This window comes from Neolamprologus multifasciatus, chromosome 10, assembly GCF_963576455.1.
Source record: "Neolamprologus multifasciatus chromosome 10, fNeoMul1.2, whole genome shotgun sequence".
In the NCBI taxonomy this organism is placed as follows: Eukaryota; Metazoa; Chordata; class Actinopteri; order Cichliformes; family Cichlidae; genus Neolamprologus; species Neolamprologus multifasciatus.
In genome coordinates this window covers 28,380,371-28,401,849 of record NC_140448.1, presented here as the reverse complement: position 1 = coordinate 28,401,849, position 21,479 = coordinate 28,380,371, and the positions used below count along the sequence as shown (strand labels likewise).

The following is a 21,479-nucleotide window of genomic DNA, read 5'->3' as shown; positions in this document are numbered from 1 at the left end:
CTGTATGTGCATGATTAAAAATGAAGAAGAAGCTGCTGCTCATCATGACTAAAAACAAACAGACTGATTTTGAAAAATCAGTTCTTGAAATGTTAAGTTTCTACTATTTACTCAGTAGACAAAAATTCATCTATCACTATTAAGTTTCTATTATAAATAATGATATAGTCATATTTACCAATTGAAGTTCTCATTTAAGCAGCCTTATTTTTTCAAAAATAATATCTCAGTCCTTGATTTAGGAGAAATTGCTGCATATTTATGTCCTAAAGATTTCCTTTACCTATTCCATATTTAGGGAATGGACGAGCCGCGTTTAAAGCTCTATTCCCAGATTTAAACAACTAGTAACTTTAGTAATTTTAGTATTTTGGAAGAGTGTTTTAAACACTACACAAATAATGACTTTCATTATTTTTACTGTACCCCAGTACAACTCCATAAATGTGGGATAAAATGGCCTCGGAAGTCATTGAAAGCCACAGTGATACATATGGCTGAAAACATGTATCATTAGTAAATAAACATTATTTAGTAGGAATGTTGGAGTTTGTAGTTTAGCACGCCGTTTAGTTTCCCACATTTGCTGTTATGTATTTAGTTCTGCTGACTGCGCTGGTTTTGTCAGTACTGGTTGGAAGGCCTGCTTTGCTTCCTCCTTTTCAGGTCCTAATTAAGAGCTGCTCCCATCTAAAACAGGAAATGATGTCACTGGACAGACTAGACATCTGTCCAGGGTATACCCCACCTCTTGCCCTATGGGCCAGCTGAGGTAGGCTCTAACCCCCATGAACCTGAACTGGATAAGCAGAAGAGGATGGATTGATGGATGGACTTCACCTGGAGCCTATTTAAGTTTGTTTCCTTCCAACATGGCTCTCGCTCCTCCTGGAAGGCTGGAACTTTTCAGGCAGCCAATTCGTTTTTCTTTCCACTCGTTTTTCTTGCTTATCATCCCTAATTTAAGTTGCATGTTGGTTGTAGGTTAGCACCAGTTTTCTTTTCTTCTTTTTCTCAGTTTATGATTAATAAATTGGCTTGGTGGAAGCTGTTGTTGTGTGTCTCTCCCTTCTTTATTATTTCCTGCATGAGCCAGACAAAACAAGCTCGTTACCTGCAAATCTGCAAAATCCTTGAATGTTCAAGGCTGTGAAATCTATTGGGACTACAAAAAGACAGCATCCAATCCATAGGTCCACTAAGATGTAGTGGAGCTATGGATAGGAACTTTAAAAGAGCCTTTAAATACTAATATTACAGCAGCACCATTCCACCTCCCTCTAAGAGCTTTCCTGATGCTGTGATTGGATGTGTGCAAAGTCTGTTAGAGACTGTAAAAAAGTGGTGAGCCAACTTTGTTGTAAAATTAGGAGTGAACTCCCAAATATTGGGAACATTTGGGATTTCCGAAATATTGGGAACATTTGGGATTTCAGCCCTATATGAACTCAGTTAATCAAAGGAATCCGTACACAGCAGTACACCATTCATAAAAAAGGTGCATTTAAAAAAGTTACCAAAAGTGCAATTATTATTATGAAGAGGGAATCTGCCTAAAGATTACAAAGATATCTCTTCATACTGAGCTGTAAACTTGTATTTCAGCTCTAAAGTCGGTCATTTTAACACGAAAGTCCATGGGGATTGGCTCACCTCTGCAGTCTGCCTCAAGTGGCCACTCCAGGAACTGTAGTTGCGTCCAACTGTTGGCTTCGCTGTTCACCCGGAGAGGTCGCTGCCTCCTGTCTTCCAAATTCCTTTCAGTACACTCCACTTATCCACCAGCCTTCACAAAAATGTGCCCCAGTAGTTTTCACCTCATCCTGCTAAAAAAAGACAAACGGACTCACAGCAGCACAAACCTAACCTTCTTGGCAGGGAAACACGGGACGTTGTTGTTGCTATCCATAATTCTCTGCTTGCTGCAGGTAACTTAAAGCAAAAAAGCTCTTCTGTGCACTTAAGAGTCCATTAAGACAGAGTCAAAGTGAAATACCCTGCCAAGCGGTCATGTTCTCCTCTTAACATTTCCACTAGAAATAAATGTTTGAGTGGTTAAAGGAACATTTATTTAGCAGGAAGCAATGGGTTCGTGCTCTGCAACTAGATAACTACAACTGCTCAGAAGGCACCGAGCAGTGCACTGAACACACAGGGCATACATAAAGACTCCTCGGCAGCTACGTCCTAAAGGCTTTGAAAGCACTTCTTGTTTAACAGCTTCTTGCTATGAATGATGGGAGCATAGAGTCACAACTAGAAAACAGAGATCCGTATTTGTGTTTCTTTTTAGCTCTTCTCGGTGGAATAAGCAGCCGTGGGATTGGGTGGCTGGGACTGAGCTGAATCAAAAAGTCATGGCAGATGTTGTAACAGGAGGGGCTGGCTTGGTTTCTTAGCAGCATGTGGTGACCCGGGACCGGTAATAACCTCCAGCATTTCATACCCAGGGCCAAGTTTAAGCCCTAAAGCTGGCCCGTGTTTAAGCCTATTAATAAACCTGAACTCATGCCACAACTGGCGCCTAATGCAGGCACCTCACCTCTACTTGACCCGTGCCTGTTATTGCTTCATAACTTGGAGTGTTTCATGTTTAGACCAGTCAGTGGAATCTGATCGGAACACATTAACCCAGTGTCTGGAGTTAAACTGGAGGGGTTAGGTAGATAAAGCTTTTACATCCACTCTGAGCTTTAAAGGTACTTTATGTAATTTCCTTCTGCAACTTTAGATATAAATGTCACCACCAGGAGGTGGTGTTTTAACACAGTTTAGATCTGGGTGTCGAACTCCAGGCCTCGAGGGCCGGTGTCTTGCAGGTTTTAGGCGTGTCCTTGATCCATCACAGCTGATTTAAATGGCCAAATTACCTCCTCAACATGTCGTGACGTTCTCCAGAGGCCTGGTGATGAACTAATCACTTGATTCAGGTTTGTTGACCCAGGGTGAGATCTAAAACCTGCAGGACACCGGCACTCCCTAGTTTAGATTATGGGTGTCAAACATAAGGGCTGAAGGCCAGATCAGCAAAGTCAGATCAGCAAAGACTCTAATCCGGCCCTACTTAAAAGCTGTGGAAAACTTTTAACTGTATTTTCATAAGTTTTACAGCTTTATCTTTACTGATAAAGATCTCCCCCATGATACACCAAAGTATTTAGGTAATAGATAAAAAATTTAAATGACAGAAAACATCATCTTTTTTCCTTTTTTTTTTTTTAAACAATGATACACTGTAAAAATAAATAAAATATAATTTTCTGACAGGACAATCAATGAGCTTCAGCTCTGCAATTTTACATGTTTTTCTTACAATTTAAGAGATCAACTAATTTTTAAAAATAGTAATTTTTTCACTAATTTATTTTCAGAAATTCATGTCAAAGTTTATGGGGATAATGTGTGGTGATAGGATCTACTTTTAAAGTAGACCAGTCTGTTACTTAACTCACCTGATGCTATACTGATTTAAGTGTTGCCTTAATAGTTTTTTTTTTAGCTTCACGGACTTCAGGTACAAAAAGAAAAACCTTACTTCCTCATCTACATTATTCTGTATCCTCAAATGACTGAAGAGGTGCTCATGCTGGAATTTCATCGTCATGGCAACAGAGAAGCAGCTGATACACAGACTCATTTTATTGCAGCTCTGCCTCTTTACCAGGTGAAGGCTGAAGATAAGAAGTCAAGGTGATACCTCTTCACTCTTTGATGTTTGGAGACTCTTTGTTTTGCTGGCTGATGTATGTAGACTTGATGGACGTCCATCCCGTCCAGCAGTCCATCCCTGCAATCCCCGACGTGTCCTAGTCAGATACCAGCACCACCTCAGCTGGTTCCCTTTAATTGGAGGAGCTCCTCCAAGTGTGCTGAGGCCACACTCCCTGCAAAGGAAACCCAGCTGTCGTTTCACCATAACAGACAGAAGTAAAGCAAATAATCAGGATAATGTGTTTTGCTGTGACCACCTACAGCACCATCAGACATCTCGCACCTTCATCTTCTTTCTGCCCTCTCTGGACGTGATTAGGTGCCAATCTATAATGCTTCAGGGAGCCATGTATTGAGAGCCATTATCCATGATGATCACCGTCGAGTGGTCATACAGCAGCTAATTAGCGGGGGTCGCATACAAGGACCTGAAGCACCTTAAAGTACAAAAACTGCAACACAACCCTGCAGACTGAAGCTTCGTCAGCTCAAACAGATACTCGGATACAAGAGACGAACCAGGGCTCGTTTTGCATTATGTCTTTATTGCAGATATTTTTTCCCCCCATTTTTTCTTGTTGTTTGTATACATGTCAAGACTGAGTTGAGCGACTGTACTGCAGTACTGTGAGCAGAATAATGCATGTGAATACAGGAGGCGGCAACCCGCAGGATCTTTTTTTCTTTAAAATCGAGACGAGTCCGATGACCTTGATTGTCACACTAAAAATGTTCTCATCCAGAGCCGTTGTTTTGTTTTTTTGTTTCATCTCGGCAGCCGTTTACACCTGTCTGGACAGGAGAACTGAGGTCGTCGGGGAGATATACACCTTGTCCCCGTGTCACACACGGCAACACAAACTGTAAAACATTTAAGTGAGCGAACCTAACGCGGCGAAGGTTCTGCACATCCGAAAATAAAAAATAAAATAAAAAGTAAAATCAGACTGTTGTGAGTGCTTCTTCTCATCAAATTGTGTTAAATATATCACGGTCAGATCAGAAGTAGTGTTAAATGTTTTTTAAACATATTTGTCTAATTCTTTTTTTTTTTTTTTTTTAGATTTATTTACAACAGTAAATATTGCCTCTTCTCATCAATGCGGAGTTTGCTACGAGAGGTGTCGCTGAGCTAAACGTGAATGTTTTCAGCAGAAACACTTTGGCATTAGTTACCAATTTAAAAACAACAGAAGAAGAAGAATTGCCCTTTATGGGGAGATCGCACATCTTGCCAGCTAAATGCAGCGTCAGAACTAAAGTGCTTGTGAGACTTTTTATCCCCAGCGTAAGCTCCCATTCTCATGGAAACCGAATGAGAGGATATAGATGAGGCTTGATGAGAAAAAGAAGAGAATAGAATAAACCAAACAAACAAATAAACAGAAAGAACCTCCAGCTGATGGAGGTTTGATGGAGGGCTCAGTCAGTGGAGCCCTGCTGCTTTTTTCTGTTTTTTTTTTATCTGAGTCCAATCTCCTGTAACACGTGACACAACCAAACAATTCTACTCCAACTGTGTCTCCTCTCAAAGAGGATTCAAGGCTTTTATTTAGCTCACTTTCCCTCCCTTCGCTCACTCCATGAGGTTTGGGTGGACGCTGACATGAATTTATTAACACACAGATGTTGCAGGAAGTCCACCTGGGCACAGAGCAGAGGATTCAGGAGGGTTAACTCTTGGTGGGTTAGCGGTGAGTGGAAGCGTGCGAAGCTCGGAGCTGAGGCCTAGCTGGCGCCGCTTCCTGGGGGTTTGAGGCAGTCCTCTGTCACGCCCTGAGAGGCCAGCTCAGACAGAACATTGTCCAAATAGTTGGGGTCAGGGTAGCCGTGGCCCGACAAGTTGGACATCATCTCGGTTTTGTGGTGGATGCCGTTCCACACCACTGTGTCGGGCTCTCCGGTGGTGCTGGACGTTCCCACGGTGAAGATGAGACGCCGCATCCACGCCACCTTCAGCAGCTCGAGGACCTTTACAGCAGAAACACAAGGAGCGCTCGTGAGACACGGCTGGATTTGAAATTTATCATCTCATCGTTTTCCAGCCTTTAAAATATAGATTTGTTACTTTTGTTTGTGTCACAAACAATTGTTCAATAACTTAAGATGAGCCTGGTTCTGTGAGTTTTTCCTTCCCACTGTTGCCAAGTGCTTGCTCATGTGGTCTTTAAGTGATGATTTATAAACCCTGCTACCGGGTTTAAACTACTCTGCGTTTATTAAGGCCGTTGGGTTTTTTTTAACATGCTTTAATGCTTTGTATCTTGTTCTATTTAATCTGAACAAGCCCCTAAAAAGAAAAAAGAAGAAAAATCAGTGATAACTGTCGGCCTCTCTCGGTTTTATTTACCATTATTCATCGGCAGCACGTTTGAAAACTCAGTTTTTAAACCTTACGATGTAACTACAGCCCAGCTGTAATATTAATGACTAACCTCGTATTGTGGATGGATCATCTCAGTTGTTCTCCTGACTGAAGTTTGGTCCGTTTACAGCATCCTGCCATGCGACTGCATTTGTCCCTGACCACCAGGAACCCTCACGTTAACTTAAAACGTTAGCGTTCATCCTCCAGCTTCACTGTGTTTATGTTATGCTAACATCGCTGTGTTGCTAGCGATCACGTGGCACATCATTATGTACCAGCTAGCCCAACTTCAGTAACCCTACAAACGTCACTGCTGTTTAGTTTTTTCTTCATTTATGTTGGAAGTGATAACAGAGCTGTACGTTTGAATATATTCAGAAATCCGCCAGTCAGAACATGCTATATCGTGTTTAGGTGGAAACTAGCGAGCTAACTTCCTGCTAATTGTGTTAAATTTCATAAAATCTGTTTTTATGGATGGATTTTATTACAGATAAAATAATTTCAACAGTTTGTAACTCTCAGTGATGCTGCAGTGTTCCTTTGACTTTGGGACCTGAAGTGGAGTTTGGACACTAATGACGTCAGACTTAAAGACCAGATGGGGCTTGTCTAATTGTTGGGGTTTTTTCTGTATTATTTTAGGGTCTCTAACTTTTACCTTCTTTCCCTTCTTGGCTTATTTAATTATCTGCAAGCAAACTGGTCTCACTGCAGTCCAGACCTGAATCCATCCATGTATTTCATTATGGCATGAAAAACAAAATACGTCATTGAGGTCATGAACTGTAGCAGAGAGCCTACGTTAAGAAAATACAATACGGCTGTGTCCCCAACGTGGGGATATTTTCATGATCTCACATCCATGCAGTGCAGGCAGCGCTCACCCGCCAGCGTCTGCTGCTGCAAATGAGTCTGCGGCGCGGCACAGATAAACTACAACTGGAATAATTTAATCCAATTTTCCATTAGTGAATCACATAAGAGATTATTTATAGACTCTAAAGAGTACGACTGTGGTTACCAGTGAACACGGCATGAGGCACTGATGCACCATGAAAACAACACAGCCCTATAAATGAGCACAACATTAATGATAACAGCGCGCTGGAGTCCTCGTGGAGCACTACGCCGATGTTTGGGTAGATGACGTTCGCCTGTCGACTTCCGGCAAGTCGATGTTCTTACCTTTCTGCCCTTGTCGTTGTCTGGCAGGAAACAGAAGCGAGGGAAGCCTCTACAGGTGTACGGCTGGCCTGGGTTGGGATGCTCGGGACCCTGGTGACGAGGACACAAAGTGACTGATGTTAAGTTATAAAGCTTAATACAACAGAGAGAGAGAGAGGTCACTCGGAACAGTCGGATAATCTAATCAAAGATTTTGCAGATTGTTAACAGTAAACTAACAGATCGATACAAACCGCATTTAAGTGCTTACAACTTCAGGCCGCCTGTGTATGTGGAGGTTATAAATAAATACATAAAAGTCAGATTTACAGACAGAAGAAATTGCGAAAGAAATTGGGCTTTCTTTCCTAAAACGCTGCAATAAAAGGAGGAAGTAACTCTGAGCCGTTCACAGCAGCATGCAGGAAAAGGCTCTTTAGCAGCAAAGCCGAGCATCAGACTGTTAAACTACTTTACAAAGCCCTGGCTAATGGTGAACAAGCTGTCGTCCAGGCAACAGTTTTTCTTCCAGTCATCCTCTAATTAGACGTCCAAATGTGCTGGCGCAGACACAGACAAACATGCAAAAACACCCCTGAGTTTGAGATTACTCTCATGCTTCTGCTCCTAGTATGAAACTGAGGAAAATTTGTCAAGACACAACAGAAAGATGGTCTTTCCTCCTTTTTCCCCAGCTCTCTGTGAACTTGTGATCATAGCCCACATTGAGGATGGTCTGACAATGGAGTTGTTGCAGGAGTTTTGACCTTTTTGTCTTGTTATTGTAACATTTTATAACATCAGTAACTAGTCTACTTCTAAAGTACAGGTTTCTATGATTCTGGTTCCTTTTAACTATTCCAGGAGCTTCTTTTCTCCAGGGACAGCAGACGAATCTGTGCTATCGATTTTGACAGCCTGTCAAGTTTAGCAACAGCAGATTGTGTCCAGTATCTGAACAATCCGCTTGAACGTGCTTTTTCGGCTGGTGAGGATCTGCTCTGATGTATGGCTTGGAGATGATGTAGCTAACAAAATAACAGGAGGTGGAGGTGGCAGAGTTGGAGATCAGGAGATTTTTGCTTGGAGACCAGAAGGGAGAGGATTAGGAGTGAGTACATCAGAGGGACAGCTCGGGCTGAGACGCGTGGGACATGTGCAAATGGGGGACAGTGGATATGCTGAACAAAGGATGATGATTGAGGAGGAAAAGAGGAAGACCTCAGAGAAGATTCGTGGATGTAGCGGAGGAGCACATGCAGAGGGTTGGGGTGGAGGGTGAGATGGAGGCAGAGAAGAAGCAGCTGAAAGAAACAGAAGCACCAGCAGCAGTACCTGTATGCCGGGTGGTATGCTATAGATTATCTGGATGGTGCCGCAGTCTGGGTGGCCTGGCAGCGACTGTGCGATGCTGTATATTTCCATCTTGCCTTTCGGCTGGGTGCCCGTCTTCTCGCCGTAGATTGTCTTACACGAGGGGCACTGCAAGCTGCCATCCTGAGGAGGAGGAGGCGAAGACACCAGAGAGCCACGTCAACCAAACCATCAGTAGAAACAAGCAGAAACACTCAACAACTTCCTCATGAGTGGATCATGATGCGAGAGCAAGTTTGAAGGTGCAATCAATGAGCAGTAAATGAGTCGGGCTGGTCAATCGAGAGAAAATTAATCGCCAATTATTCTGTTTGTGGCGGAAAAAAAACGTATTTCAAAATGTGTTGACTCACCTCACCGATAAACTGTTTTTAGATTTAGAGCTGCTGGTCATGTTTGATCATCATGAATGTGGGCAGTTGTTTAAAAGTACAAAGATTGAACTTATAGACTTTGTTTCAGGGTATTATTCTCTGAAGTAGAAATTCATCCTAAATGCTATTCCACATATCTGCATTTGAAATGACCTGAAACAAACATGGCCGAGGCGCTAGTGCTGTAGCCAGGACCGGCTTCCTGGCCATCAGACTTACAGACTCTTACAGTCGGCATCTTTCCATCTTCGGCCTTAGCAGAATCAACACCAGTTGGGAAATTGTTTTGTTGGTGATGTTACAAATGTTGGTGATGCTGCTCTACTCCCCCAAACCGCTGTCACTACATGTTTGTGTGGTCACATGATGACAGATGTAGCTACCAACACGCCTGGTGATACAGAGAAATTAGTACGCCCATAAACTAGTGCCAAATCCATTAGAGGTTTTCACACTGAGTTGAGATAAAGCTGGGGCGGACAAATAAGGTAATCTATGGGTGTGGGGTTTTTTTTACTTCCTCTGGCTTCCTGTGGGGTGGGGGGTTTAATTTATGCAACTTCTGACTGTACTGCTGTCTCTCTTGGGCAGGACACTCTTTTAAAGATGTTTTTAATCTCAGGTTTTTTTACTGGTTAAATAAAGATTAAATAAAAGTCCTCACACGGTTGTGGTGGTTTTCGTCCTTCAGATCTGAGGCTACACTGCTGATAAAAGTCTCTTACCTTCGTTCCATTGTTGTACATGGCCAGCATGCAGAGCATATGCAGGGTGTGCCCACATTTGATGAATTTTCCCACAGTGTCTGGCTGGATGCTCTGGCCTCCCTCCTCTGTGGATGGGGTCTCGTAGCCAGATGGGTTGGACAGTTGGTCCATGCAGATAATACAGTCCTGAAGGTACATGAGATATCTATGCTCAGAGCAAAATTACACAACACAAACTCACTTCACAGAAACTTATTTACCATTCGGCTCAACAATCACTATCGAACAAGACAGCTGAGATAAAACAATTTTTGTGCTGCATTCAGTTTTGAATTGTGGCTCTCTAAAAAGTCCAAACTCAGTGTTTAGTTAAGCTTGAGCCGAGACAGCAGAAAGTCTTTTGGTCTAGGAGGACACGCAGAAACAGCTACAGGTGTCACAACACAGGATACGGTGGAGCTGGATGATCTGATATCGTCGTGTTGGTGTTGTTCCCAGATCATCATGAAAATGTTGTTCCAGGTTCAACATTGCAAGTGACCAATCACATTATTGTGACGTTATTCTTTTGCGCACCAACCCATTCGTGCATTTATGAAATTCCATTGTTGCAAGGACAATATCAATTCTGCTTAGTTTATTAAAGGGTCAGGGTCAGGGTCCGTTGATCGGCGGACAAAGGCGGTTTCTCGCAGCTTAAGTACAGTTTTTTGTTTTATGCCGGTTTTTCCCAAAGTCGCAAAAGTATGACATCACAACATTCTGATTGGTCACTTGCAATGTTGATCCTGGAACAACCTTTAGTATGATGATCTGGGAACAACACCAACACGAGGATATCAGATCGTGCCGGTGGAGCTACAGGTGTCAGAATTAAAAATGCTAAATTTTCATTCAGCTCAGGTTGAGCTTTGGAAAAAAGGTTAGAGAGACATGACTGTGATGGTTTGGACATGTGCACAGAGGAGGGATGGTGGATATACTGGGCAAAGGATGGGAAGAAAAGAGGACGACCACAGATTTCTGGAGTGACAGAGGAGGATGCTGTGGTGTGATGATCCGCTGTAGCGGCCGCTAAAGGGAGGAGCGCTAAGGAGAAAACAAAGTCTGGGAATAATTCCCAACCAGATTATCTCTTATACTCTTCAGGTTAAAGACAATTTGCGTGGACATGTTATCAGACGTGGGGCTTAAACCAACGTAGAATTACATTTAAAGATGATGGAAATCCAGTAACAAAAAGAGTGACATTGAGTGTTTAATGGCTAATTGTGTAAAATATTTTTGACCTCAATACTGAGCAAAAGAATCATTAATCCAATTCATGCAAGAATTGTTCATCAAAACAATAAATGAACTTTTCTTTCATTTCTAACAGATCTGGGAGTAGATGGGGAAAAACTGAAACATTTACCTCGTCTTGTACTCCAGCCACCACCTCCATGTAGCGCTGAATCACGTCCTCGGGTCTCTGAGTTGATGCTGAAAGAGGAACAAAAGGAGAAAATGCAAAGTCAATGAGCGATTGAGTCAAAACAGGCCAATCCACAAGCATACAAGAAGCAGCAAGAAGAGATTCTGATGAGATGAAATGAAATGGTTTGTGTCACAATCTCAAAATACAATTTCAGTCAAACATTTCCCATCTTTAACTACCATTAAATTGTGTCCAATTTTGCCCAACATCCTCCAATCAAGAACCAGCCGATGTAAATATGTGATGCAGAGGGAAGACGTGAATGCATAGCAGAACAACGAGCATTAAATGTTGATTGGCAACATGAGACATTGAAACAGACACTGTCTGCATTTTGCTAACATATTCTCTCAAATGCACAAGCGTGAGTGTCAAGTCTGTTTAGGAAAGAAAACTCTGCGAGCTAACTAAACGCTCATCCTCGTCGTTTTACGTTTATTGCGTAAGACAGCTCCATTTAAATACAGATTTTTAAAGATTGACTAATTCTTCCCAGCTGAGAAACGCAAAAAACAACAACTTCACTGACCCGTTTCCAGACTCGCTGTGCTTCTAATCGCTGACACGTGACCTGTTTATTTTAACAAGCGGCTGTGACAACATAGAGAAACAAAGAACGGCAGCAATAATGTGAAAGTGACAAGTAACATATTAGCCGAGTGACACCAAACTACAGAAAATGAGCAAAGCCCATTTAACACACACCAAACAGAGAGAAAACCTCAACCTCCAGCAGCTTTTTCTTTCAAATGTTGTTTTGCATGAGAAGCTGGAACGGTACCAACATTTTGTCCTGATGTCAACAACCCTAAACGACGACCTGCTGCTGTAATAAATATGTTACAAATGAAAGCAAACGCCACCATAAGCCGAGAGAGTGGCTCCACTCTGAGCTGCTTGGCAAGATATTCCTCTTATCTGCACTTACTGCCCCCCACAGACTATTTACTCAGGTTTTTCTTCCTGTCGTTTATCACCCATATCTATACACTTGTATTTAGAATTGAAACATTCTGCCAGAGAGCATCGTTTTGCCGCATTTAGCCAACTTAAGGCAGACTTAAGAAGGAAGTTAAAGCTAATGAGGTGCAGGAGTTGAAGAGCCTGAATGACACTGGAGGGGGAAACAGCAGAAAAGCCTGTGATAGTTGAATCAAAGCCAACACAGATAGTCAGTACACTTGCGTGAAAGTGAGTCAATGCAGGATTTAATGTTCCTCAAGCGTGTGATGCTTGAGGATGAAAAGCAGATCACAGGATGACGATGATGTTGATGAGAGGGGAAAAAAAAAAGGTAGATTCGAGGACTGATGGTGTGGTAGCTACCTCTCCTGTGCTGCCTCTTTGCTCTCCTAACTGAACTGCTGGTGCTGGTGCTGCTGCTGCTGTGGGGCTTGATGGGCCTGCTGGCTGGGGGAAGGAGAGGAGGAGGAGGAGGAAGAGAGAAAGGAGCAGGCTGCTGATGCTGTGGCGGCGGATGCTGCTGCTGCTGAGGGAGAGGGGCAGAGGTGAAGTGCACGCCGAGTCCCACTGCTGACATCAAAATGGAGGCCATGCCTGGAAGTGGAGGGGGGTAGGGTGGGGGTTGGTTTAGGTTGAGGCGGGATGGGACAAGGCAGAGTGGGGCAGGTGAGCAAGGCAGGAGGCAAGTGGAGATATGCAGGAGGCAGAAGGGAACAAATCAAGAGGTAGCAGCAGCTGACGCGCCCACATCGAGCCTTGTCCATACACACTTACAAAAAACAATAACACTCAGACGGCAGAGATTTTCAAATTAAACCCATACTTGTTCATGTTCAACAAATTAATCTGGTTTACTGTGGCTGTCCCTCGTCTTAAATCCACTGTGCTGATTGCGAACACGGCTGATGTTGCTGCAGTGGTGACATAAATCTCATCAGCTAAGGGCAAAACACAGGGCGTCCTGTTGCTAGCAAAAGATTCGCTGGGAATCGACTGTGCCCACAAGCTCCAAGTCTGACCAGTCAGGCCACAGGGAATGATTTACAAGAGCGCAATAACCCTCTGCAATGTGGAGTAAAAGTTTCAGTTTTACGATTAAGTGCGGTGCCGTTTACAGACAGGCAAAAATAGAACTTCCATTCTCTTACAAATGAAGAAGTCAAACTCAGAAGAAACAAAAGTAAAACACTCGGTTGAGTGCGGTCAACGGTTTTGGCAGGTACAGCCTGACTTGGGCTAACTATTAGCAAAACATGGGCCTCCAGCTGTGCTACAAAACTGCTGCTGCTCAGGAGTTTTCTGGTCACAGAGTCTCTTTATTCTGATACTGATTAACAGGAATATTTAACACAGTTAAACTAAGACCTGAAGATGTTGGTTGCTGAGGACACGATGAAGGCTACAGCACGCTCATGCATTAGCACACCCTGCTTTAGCCACTTTACTCTAACCAAACACGAAAAATCAACATCATGACCCAACTAGACTTCAAACTAGTGACTGAGATTACAAACTCATCACAAAAGTGTTTAGTAAGGTCACAGATCCAGTGAGTGGTGGGTTAGTTTTACCACAGACATCTATAGACTACAATTGTTTTTCCAAACAGAAGAGTCGCCCCCTCCTGTTCACTAGAACGAACAAATGTTAACTTAATTTTTCAGAACTGTGGGCATCTTTTAAATGCAGCCTACAGCTCTGCTCAAAATTCCATATTTTATAAATGTATTTACATTTTTAAAAAAAAAAATTGGCCAGTTTTTCCTTCAAGGTTGTCTCCTTGGGCACCTCTGAATCACTTCCAGCCCACTGGAAGTCCTGTTCTTACCACTTTTAATGGGCGTATATGCAATTTCACCACACAAGTCAAACTTATCTCTGCTCAGTAGCATCCTTGGTGATCAGAGCTGCATCTCCAAAGATTGACTGTCAATGCAGATAGAGGCTGGCATGATTTTTGAAGAATATGGATTGTCACCAAGTCATTAAAGACAAAAAAAATCAAATAGTTTATGGATGGTAGGATGACTGCCGTGAAATAACGAAAATGGAAGACGGCACCGAGCATCAGACTGATAAAACATGAGGTAATGAGATTAGATGCCACTGAAGATGATTACAGCTGCCAACAAGTCTTAAACATTACTCCACTACATAATTAAAAGAAAAGAAACTTGCCACTGGTAAAGCTAGCATGTCACAACTCATAATTAAGCGTTCATCTTTGAAGAACAGTTCACTGGTTCCCAGTGAAAATCCAGTAGTATTGTTTTGTATTCTGGCTGTACTTTAATATCCTGAGAAATCTGAAGGACAAAATTAACTGCAAACTATCCAAACTGTAGCCCCTACATGCTAACACCTGATCCACAGAAAACAGGATCTTTTACTCCCACAAAAAAAAAAGAAAAAAAAAGGTTATTTGAGATCCAAAGGTTCAAAAATCAGGTATGCTGGAAGAGGTGCAGCGCTGCTCCAGGAGACAATCTTGAAGCAGAGACTGATTCCTTTACAGCATGTTCAATCTTCTAGCTCCCCTGTTTTCCAGTATGAAAACGGCAGGCTAGTGAAAGCCAAAGCAACGTTCATACAAACAGCTGCATGTGTTGGTGTTATGGCCCTAGCAGGGCTTCCTCCTGAAGGTGCCTGTGTGGGCGTGTCCCACTACCTCTTCTGCCTGAGGTGCCACCTTTCCCTTTTGTGCAGCTGACTCTCGTCATTAATTAAGGAGATTTAAGCCCAGGGAAAGGTGAGCTCTGGGCCAGAGTGCCATGTGAGTGGTTACAGCTAGTGAGCTGTGTTTTTTGTGGTGTTTGCAGCTAGTGAGCTGCACTCTTTTTGATTGTCTTTGTACTTTATTGACCAACGCTTGAGTTTTGTTTGTTTCTTTAAATGGTGATAGCGGCTTGTCCGTCTCTTTTAGTTAGTATTAATAGAAACTTTAATAAAACTCTTTAATTTAACCATTTTGCCTCTGTCTCCTTTTTCTGACCCGGACACTTTTTGTTACTTCCCCCTCATTGCCTAGACCCCGTAGGGGAACGTAACAGTTGGTCATTTGGTGTAAAGATAATTTAATTTACTATAAGCTTGTGTCTGCACCAGTATCTGCACTAACAAAGCTAACGTGGGAATGAGTTCGAGTCAATCTCAAACCAGGAAATTAATACATTTGTTTATTTTATATTCTTGACAAAACTGTACAAACTGCAGTTCTTATTCCTATGAATATTCATTCCTGAACAAAGACCATTAAAGCTGTACATTTGGAGAAGAAACTGTAAGAGTGACCCTCCATTTGAAACTATTTCCTCGGGTCTCAGTTCAGCATTTTCACTAATGAGGTTCTGGTCTACTTGCTTTTTCCGGGCTGATTGTATTGATTCAGTTTATCATAGCACACAACCTGACTCATAATTTTTAGGAGTGAGCAGCAGAGAACAAATTAATGCATTGCTTTTCAATTCTGCCATTTTATGACAACTGAAACCTGCTGATGTACTACATCAAACTGCACTCAGATTTTACCACCTCAGGAAAATCAATGTGCTAAAAATATGCGACAATGAGTCATTCATAAGTGGGAAATAAGGTGTGAAACACTATGCTCAAAGTTTTATTTATAACATATTTAATAATGAGAAAAAAAAGAGAGCACACCACCTGGATTAGACAGGACTTCACAAGTGTTAATAAGCCTTTGGCTGCAAACAGTCTTTCTATACCTTCCAATTACATCAAACAAATATGATGGTGTCACCACTTCTTATGTGTATCTGCTTGTTATGCTGGAACCAAAGGCACCAACCACAAACACAGCTACTCAAATCAGCCGAGGTGAGTCCGAGGTGGCAGCTAGCGGCTGTTGGCATGACAGTGTGGCTGTGACCCTTAATTAAAAACAGGTGATTGAGAAAGAAAAGGCCCTCCTTTACAGTTGTTATTAAAGAATGAAATCAGAGACAGAGACCAAAGCAGCTCATTATAACTGGGCTATAAATCATTGGAAGTCTATGGAGGTTGACTCGGTTTTGTAGAGCCCCAAGTAGCCATTAGTAAATAGTCAGAGTAAATTATTACACATAACAAATGTTAGGAATATCTGTTTATGTTTAATGTGCCTGGAAAAAAACAAAAAAGGCCGATATATCAGATTCTTAAATCAAGAAATATCGGCATTGCTTTTGGTCTCAAACATCCCTTATCAGTTGGACTGTAGTACAGTTAAATCGAGTTAGTATTCTGGAGTTCACTTTAGGATTTTTGTAGTCTGAAAATGTATGGTCATAACAATATTACTCCACCATCTATAGAAAATGTGGCAAAGACCAGCAGTCAAATTTAGAAATTGCTTTGAAATACTGGCCTTTTAATTAAACTCGGATGTAAGAGTACATCCATGAGCGATCGTGGCTCAAAGAGTTGGCAGTTCGTCTTGTAACCGGAAGGTTGCCGGTTCGAGCCCCGGCTCGGACAGTCTCGGTTGTTGTGTCCTTGGGCAAAACACTTCACCTGCCGCCTACTGGTGTTGGCCAGAGGGGCCGATGGCGCGATATGGCAGCCTCGCCTCTGTCAGTCTGCCCCAGCTTGCCTCCACCAGTGTGTGAATGTGAGAATGAATGAATAGTGGAATTGTAAAGCACTTTGAGGGCCCCGAAAAGCGCTATATAAATGCAATCCATTATTATTATTATTATTATTATTACCTGTACCTACTTCTGATATTATCATGATATGATATCAATTTTTCCATTTTTTAATGCATGCTTGTTATTAGGAGCCTAGTTTCAAGCAAAGTTGAGTGTGCCACAAGAAAACAGTCTATAAGACATGAAGCATGCAGATATTTTGTCACATATAGCAGGATTCTGCATTTTCATTTTTCGGAAAATACTACAGAAATTATGAAAAAATAATAATTATATGTGGTGATCCTGAGATTTCTTGAAACATTAAGTCAGAGATTCACCACATTTCTTCTTTCAGTTGCTCCCTCCATTTCTCCCCATCCCTAGTATCCTCCTCTGTCACACTGACCTTTCGCATGTCTGCCTTCACTACAAGCTTACCTCAAATGAAACACATTGGGCCCTGTCAAAGTCAAGCAGGGTCTCTACACATGCAAGCAGAAGAGTGTGTGTTGCCTTAGTTAACAGAAGTTTTGAATGAATTTTTAAGCTTGAATAGTAGTGTGTTCTTATCACAGTGCTGGTGATTTTCCTTTTGGTAGAAATCCAAAACCTCTTTTCTGTGCACCAAAGTTTTATGTGCAAAAAACCCCTGCAATTGCTCATCCAACTATTATGTTGTTATAGACTTAAGAGATCAATCAAAAACCAGAGCTGGGTGGGGTTGTGGGGGGTCCACAGCTGTCTTATAGGATCAAGTCTGAATGCTGAAGTTAATCATGCTTTTGCATCCAGAGCCAAATGTTCTGCACAGCATGAGGAAACTTGTGTGAGCTCACACTCATACACAAAACAGGGCTGTTTCAGAAGCTGTTTTTAGGTACACTGCTATGACAAATGGGATGGTATCAGTTAAGCCTCTCTCTGATGTTTGCTTAACATTTAGGGTGCGCACATTTTTATTTTTACCTCCCCCCTTCAGGCTTTTTCTGGCACATTTTTCCTAAACAGACGGACACTCACAGGGAAAACAAATGCAGTGGAGTGGCATCTAAAATACTAACAGTCTACTGAATAAAACCTGAAACTGACTGAGAGGTGTACTGAAGGATAGACAGAGCAGGGGTTACGCTGAGGATGGATGGTCAGTGACCCATTTACCTGCTAGGGCAGAGCTCACGCTGGTGGATCCATTCAGCTGCACAGAGATGGAAGGAACACTGGAGGGCAGGAAACAGAGACGGTGACATTCAGTCAACAACAAAAAAAGCAACAATGAACCAGACAGGAAGAACAAAACAAGAACTAAGAACCGTTTTAGTTTTCAATGCAATCAGAGAAAAGGAAAAGCTTTGGCACTAGAGCCAGAAGCAAGAAAATTAAACCTGTCAGGGAGTAACTGCATAGGGCTTATTTACCTTTACTGACTGTCTCCAGCTCAGTGAATGACTAATTATCCATGTCTAAGACTGATTAACAACAACTCAGCAGTGACTGCATGTGCACAGAGCAACCAGGGAGCGTGACTCTGCAGTCAATATACAGATGGATATGTGCCCAATGAATGTGTTTACTTTGCAACAGGAGAAAAAGAAGCAGCTGTCAGTCCTCGAGTATGATGGACCGCTAAACTAAATCCAGTTAAAGGGCTGCAAAAAGGCAACACTGACTCAGTGCTGAGGTGGTACTGGTCTATTTCTGTAGCCAAAGAGCTCTGTGCACTACAGTCTGAACAACATATTGCTTGAATGAATATGGGCTATGACAGCTTGTCCGCAACTGTAAAAATAAAGATAGTAATACAATTGTTCATTAAGTTAAACGTAAGTGTACAGTGACTGAGATTAAACTTTTAAATACAATTCAAATGAAAAACAAAATAAAGGAATTGAAATAGAGGTGAGGATGATGGTGGTTCCAGACTAACGGATGTTTTTGACCATGCAGTTCATGTTACAAGGGCACCCGCCAGGACATTTGCTGGCACAGATGGGGCGAAGCGAGCCCCAGGCGGCACAGTGACCCAGGAGAGCCACACAGCGAGCAACAGAGAGCTGAAGCCGGCTGCCAAAGAGGGAGAACACCACAGGCAGCCGTGCCCCAGAAGGGTGGAGTTACTCAATGGACAGGAAGCTTGCAACATTTTTTTCAGTCATAAAAGACTTGGCAATTAAAGTACTTGAAAAGGAGTATTATGATGTACTATTACACAATAATAATTATTTTTTCATGCATCGTTGCGCCTCCTTTAGCATCCACACGCATCCACACCTCAATGAGAAATGTGAAAGTGTGGGCTTTAGTGAATGTAAACATTCACCGCAAAAATTTAGACAATTCTTTTGTCTACTGAGCAACCATGTTTTTAATACACTAGTTTTCATTTCTAGTGGCTAAAACTCAGCGTGCAAAAAAATTAAAGCCCAGAGAAGCTGCAAGTGAACTAGATGTTTATTATTCCACTGAATTAAGCACTTTGTCCTGTAAGTAAGCTTTCTCTGCTAGCTGGAACAAAAGGAAGGGAGGTCAGTGATGACACAGACAAGAGTCACAGGAAGTGAGCCAAAGCAAACATACCAATGAAGTACTGGAGCTACAGATCTGTTTTTTTTTTCTGCCTTTCCTGTTTTACAAGAAAGGTCAACACTGACAGAGGCAGGAAAGACAAAGAGGAAGAGGAGGAAAGCAGATAGAGGACCTTGTAACATGAACCCTGCACATCTATCCAAATCACACAATCTAGGATAGGTGTCAGATACCAACCTTAACCCATTGGCACTGGTAGAGTTGGTCAGAGGTGCAGAAAGTTGACTGCCAGATGTCGGTGGAGCCCAGGGGCTGCCCCAGGACATGCCACCAACTGAGAGAGGTCTCCTGGGGTACGGGGAGTAGACAGAAGTAGGATGAGCCGCCACAGCCCTTCCTGTGCCTTGAAGACTAGGCCGGTTCAGACTCCCTGACGAGAAGGAATGTCGCGAACGGCTCGGCATGGGTCCGGTGCTGCTGTGGCTTAAACACTGCTGGCAGGAGCAGGCGGGGGCCGAGGGGATAGCTGGGGGTCCGGAAGAAGCCAGCGGGTAGGGGAGGTTGCACTGGCGTCGCACCTGGCGTCTAAAACCTGTCGATTTGTTAACCTGCGCCAGAGATGTGAGATCCACTATATAATTGTATCCATGCGGGCCCAGATCTGCTGTGCCTTGGCGAGCCTGATAGCTGTGCTCCAAAAGGATAGAGGTTCGCGTCTCATATGGGGTCCATCCTCCTTCATCGTTGGCCCATTCCCAGTAAACACCACTACCAAGGCCGGAGGACTGGGCAAACAGAGACCGGCGTACTGACCGGGTCTTACCTGAAAAGAAAAGAGGCACATTGATTTTTAGTGAATAAACGGAATTAAAACTGCAACGTTGTGTGTGTGCGTTATGTTTTTAAGACATAAACGAAAAGCCCCTTGTTCATTCACTTGTATGCCAGAACTAATGACACATTACATACATGGCTATGACTTAAAACACACATAAACACACATACAAAATTATGACAGTTTGAGACACACCAAGCATCTTTAGATGTTAATCTCACAATGTTGTGAGGTATTTCATGATTTGTAGCTAGGTTCACGTAAAAATGTCGCTAAAGAACTGTAACTTTATGGATACTTCTCAGCTTATATCAATCATAACAACAGCGCCCCTGCAAGCTAACGCTAGCTGGCTAACGTTACACAAACCGGGCCTGTGAGGTTTGAGGCAAAAACGTTAACGAGGAATAAACGTTAAGGTAATGCCATGGCATGTTAGATATGTTTACCTGTGTCCTGTCGAAACTGCTTCAAGCTTGGTATGTCAATGAGGTAAGGCGACAGGCTGGGGTCTGATTGTCCGAGACAGATGCTCGTAGAGCCGGGTGCTCCTCCTCTGTGGCCCCGCGGTGACAGACATCGCTCGATGTAGGCGCTCACCTGGCCGCTGTAAGGCCGCCAGTAACCCTGGTCATCCTGCCATTCCCACACCGCTATCATGGGCTGAGACTGCCCGACAGATCCAGAGGGTGTAGCTGACACAGGAGGCCCGTTTCTAGACCCGTTTACCCTGGCACAGGACCCAGACACAATTGCCATATTCGCCAAAACTAGCCCGAAGCTAACAACAACTCGTTCTGGTTAGCTAGTCAACCGTTTGTCGCTGCGACGAAGACAAAGTGTGCTAGCTGGGCTAGCTTGGCTCGTTAAAAAATTCCATTGTGAATGTGTTAACGCGCCTTTGAGGAAGCTATGAGGTAGGTATCAGTTGGTAAACACTCCAGATAAACACCTAAGTACATGTTTGCGAAGCTGATGCATTCACACGGTTTAGCAGTACATGGTTAACGTTAGCTTTGTTGCGGCGTTGCCAGGAATCCGTCCTTCTTCTGCCGCTGCGTTCGTGGACCGTCGGTAATATCACTACTCAGCTCGTCTCAATCTGAAACAGAAAACGTACAGAAACTGCATGTTTCCCTTTCTGAAAGCTATATTTATTTTAGACCACAGTGACACGGACTATGATTGTATTTAATATCCTTTTTTGTTGTAATTTTTTGTTTTCAATTCAGTTTCCGGAGCTAAACCGTCATTTTAGTTTTGTTTTTATTGTTTTAGAATGCTCAGTTTTAGTGTATTTTTCTTTAATTCTTTAGGTTAAGTATTAGATTCATTTTTTATTTAAAATG

General features: G+C 42.7%; 1 protein-coding gene across 2 annotated transcripts; it reads right to left on the bottom strand.

Annotated features, from left to right (window-relative positions):
* Window positions 1-4,236: 4,236 nt before the first annotated feature.
* Window positions 4,237-21,210, bottom strand: dtx2 (deltex 2, E3 ubiquitin ligase). 2 transcript variants are annotated; one of them, XM_085173750.1, is made up of 9 exons: window positions 20,580-21,210; window positions 19,533-20,118; window positions 17,931-17,989; window positions 12,505-12,735; window positions 11,116-11,183; window positions 9,720-9,887; window positions 8,582-8,743; window positions 7,268-7,357; window positions 4,237-5,682 (listed from the first exon to the last, which is right to left on the bottom strand). In XM_085173750.1, the coding sequence occupies exons 1-9, from the start codon at window positions 20,887-20,889 to the stop codon at window positions 5,440-5,442; spliced, it is 1,917 nt and encodes a 638-aa protein (XP_085029876.1). In that variant the 5' UTR covers window positions 20,890-21,210; the 3' UTR covers window positions 4,237-5,439. The 2 variants fall into 2 exon arrangements, with proteins under 2 accessions (XP_085029876.1, XP_085029877.1); XM_085173751.1 differs by lacking the exon at window positions 12,505-12,735 and having other exon boundaries at window positions 20,580-21,209.
* Between the last annotated feature and the right edge of the window lie 269 nt (window positions 21,211-21,479).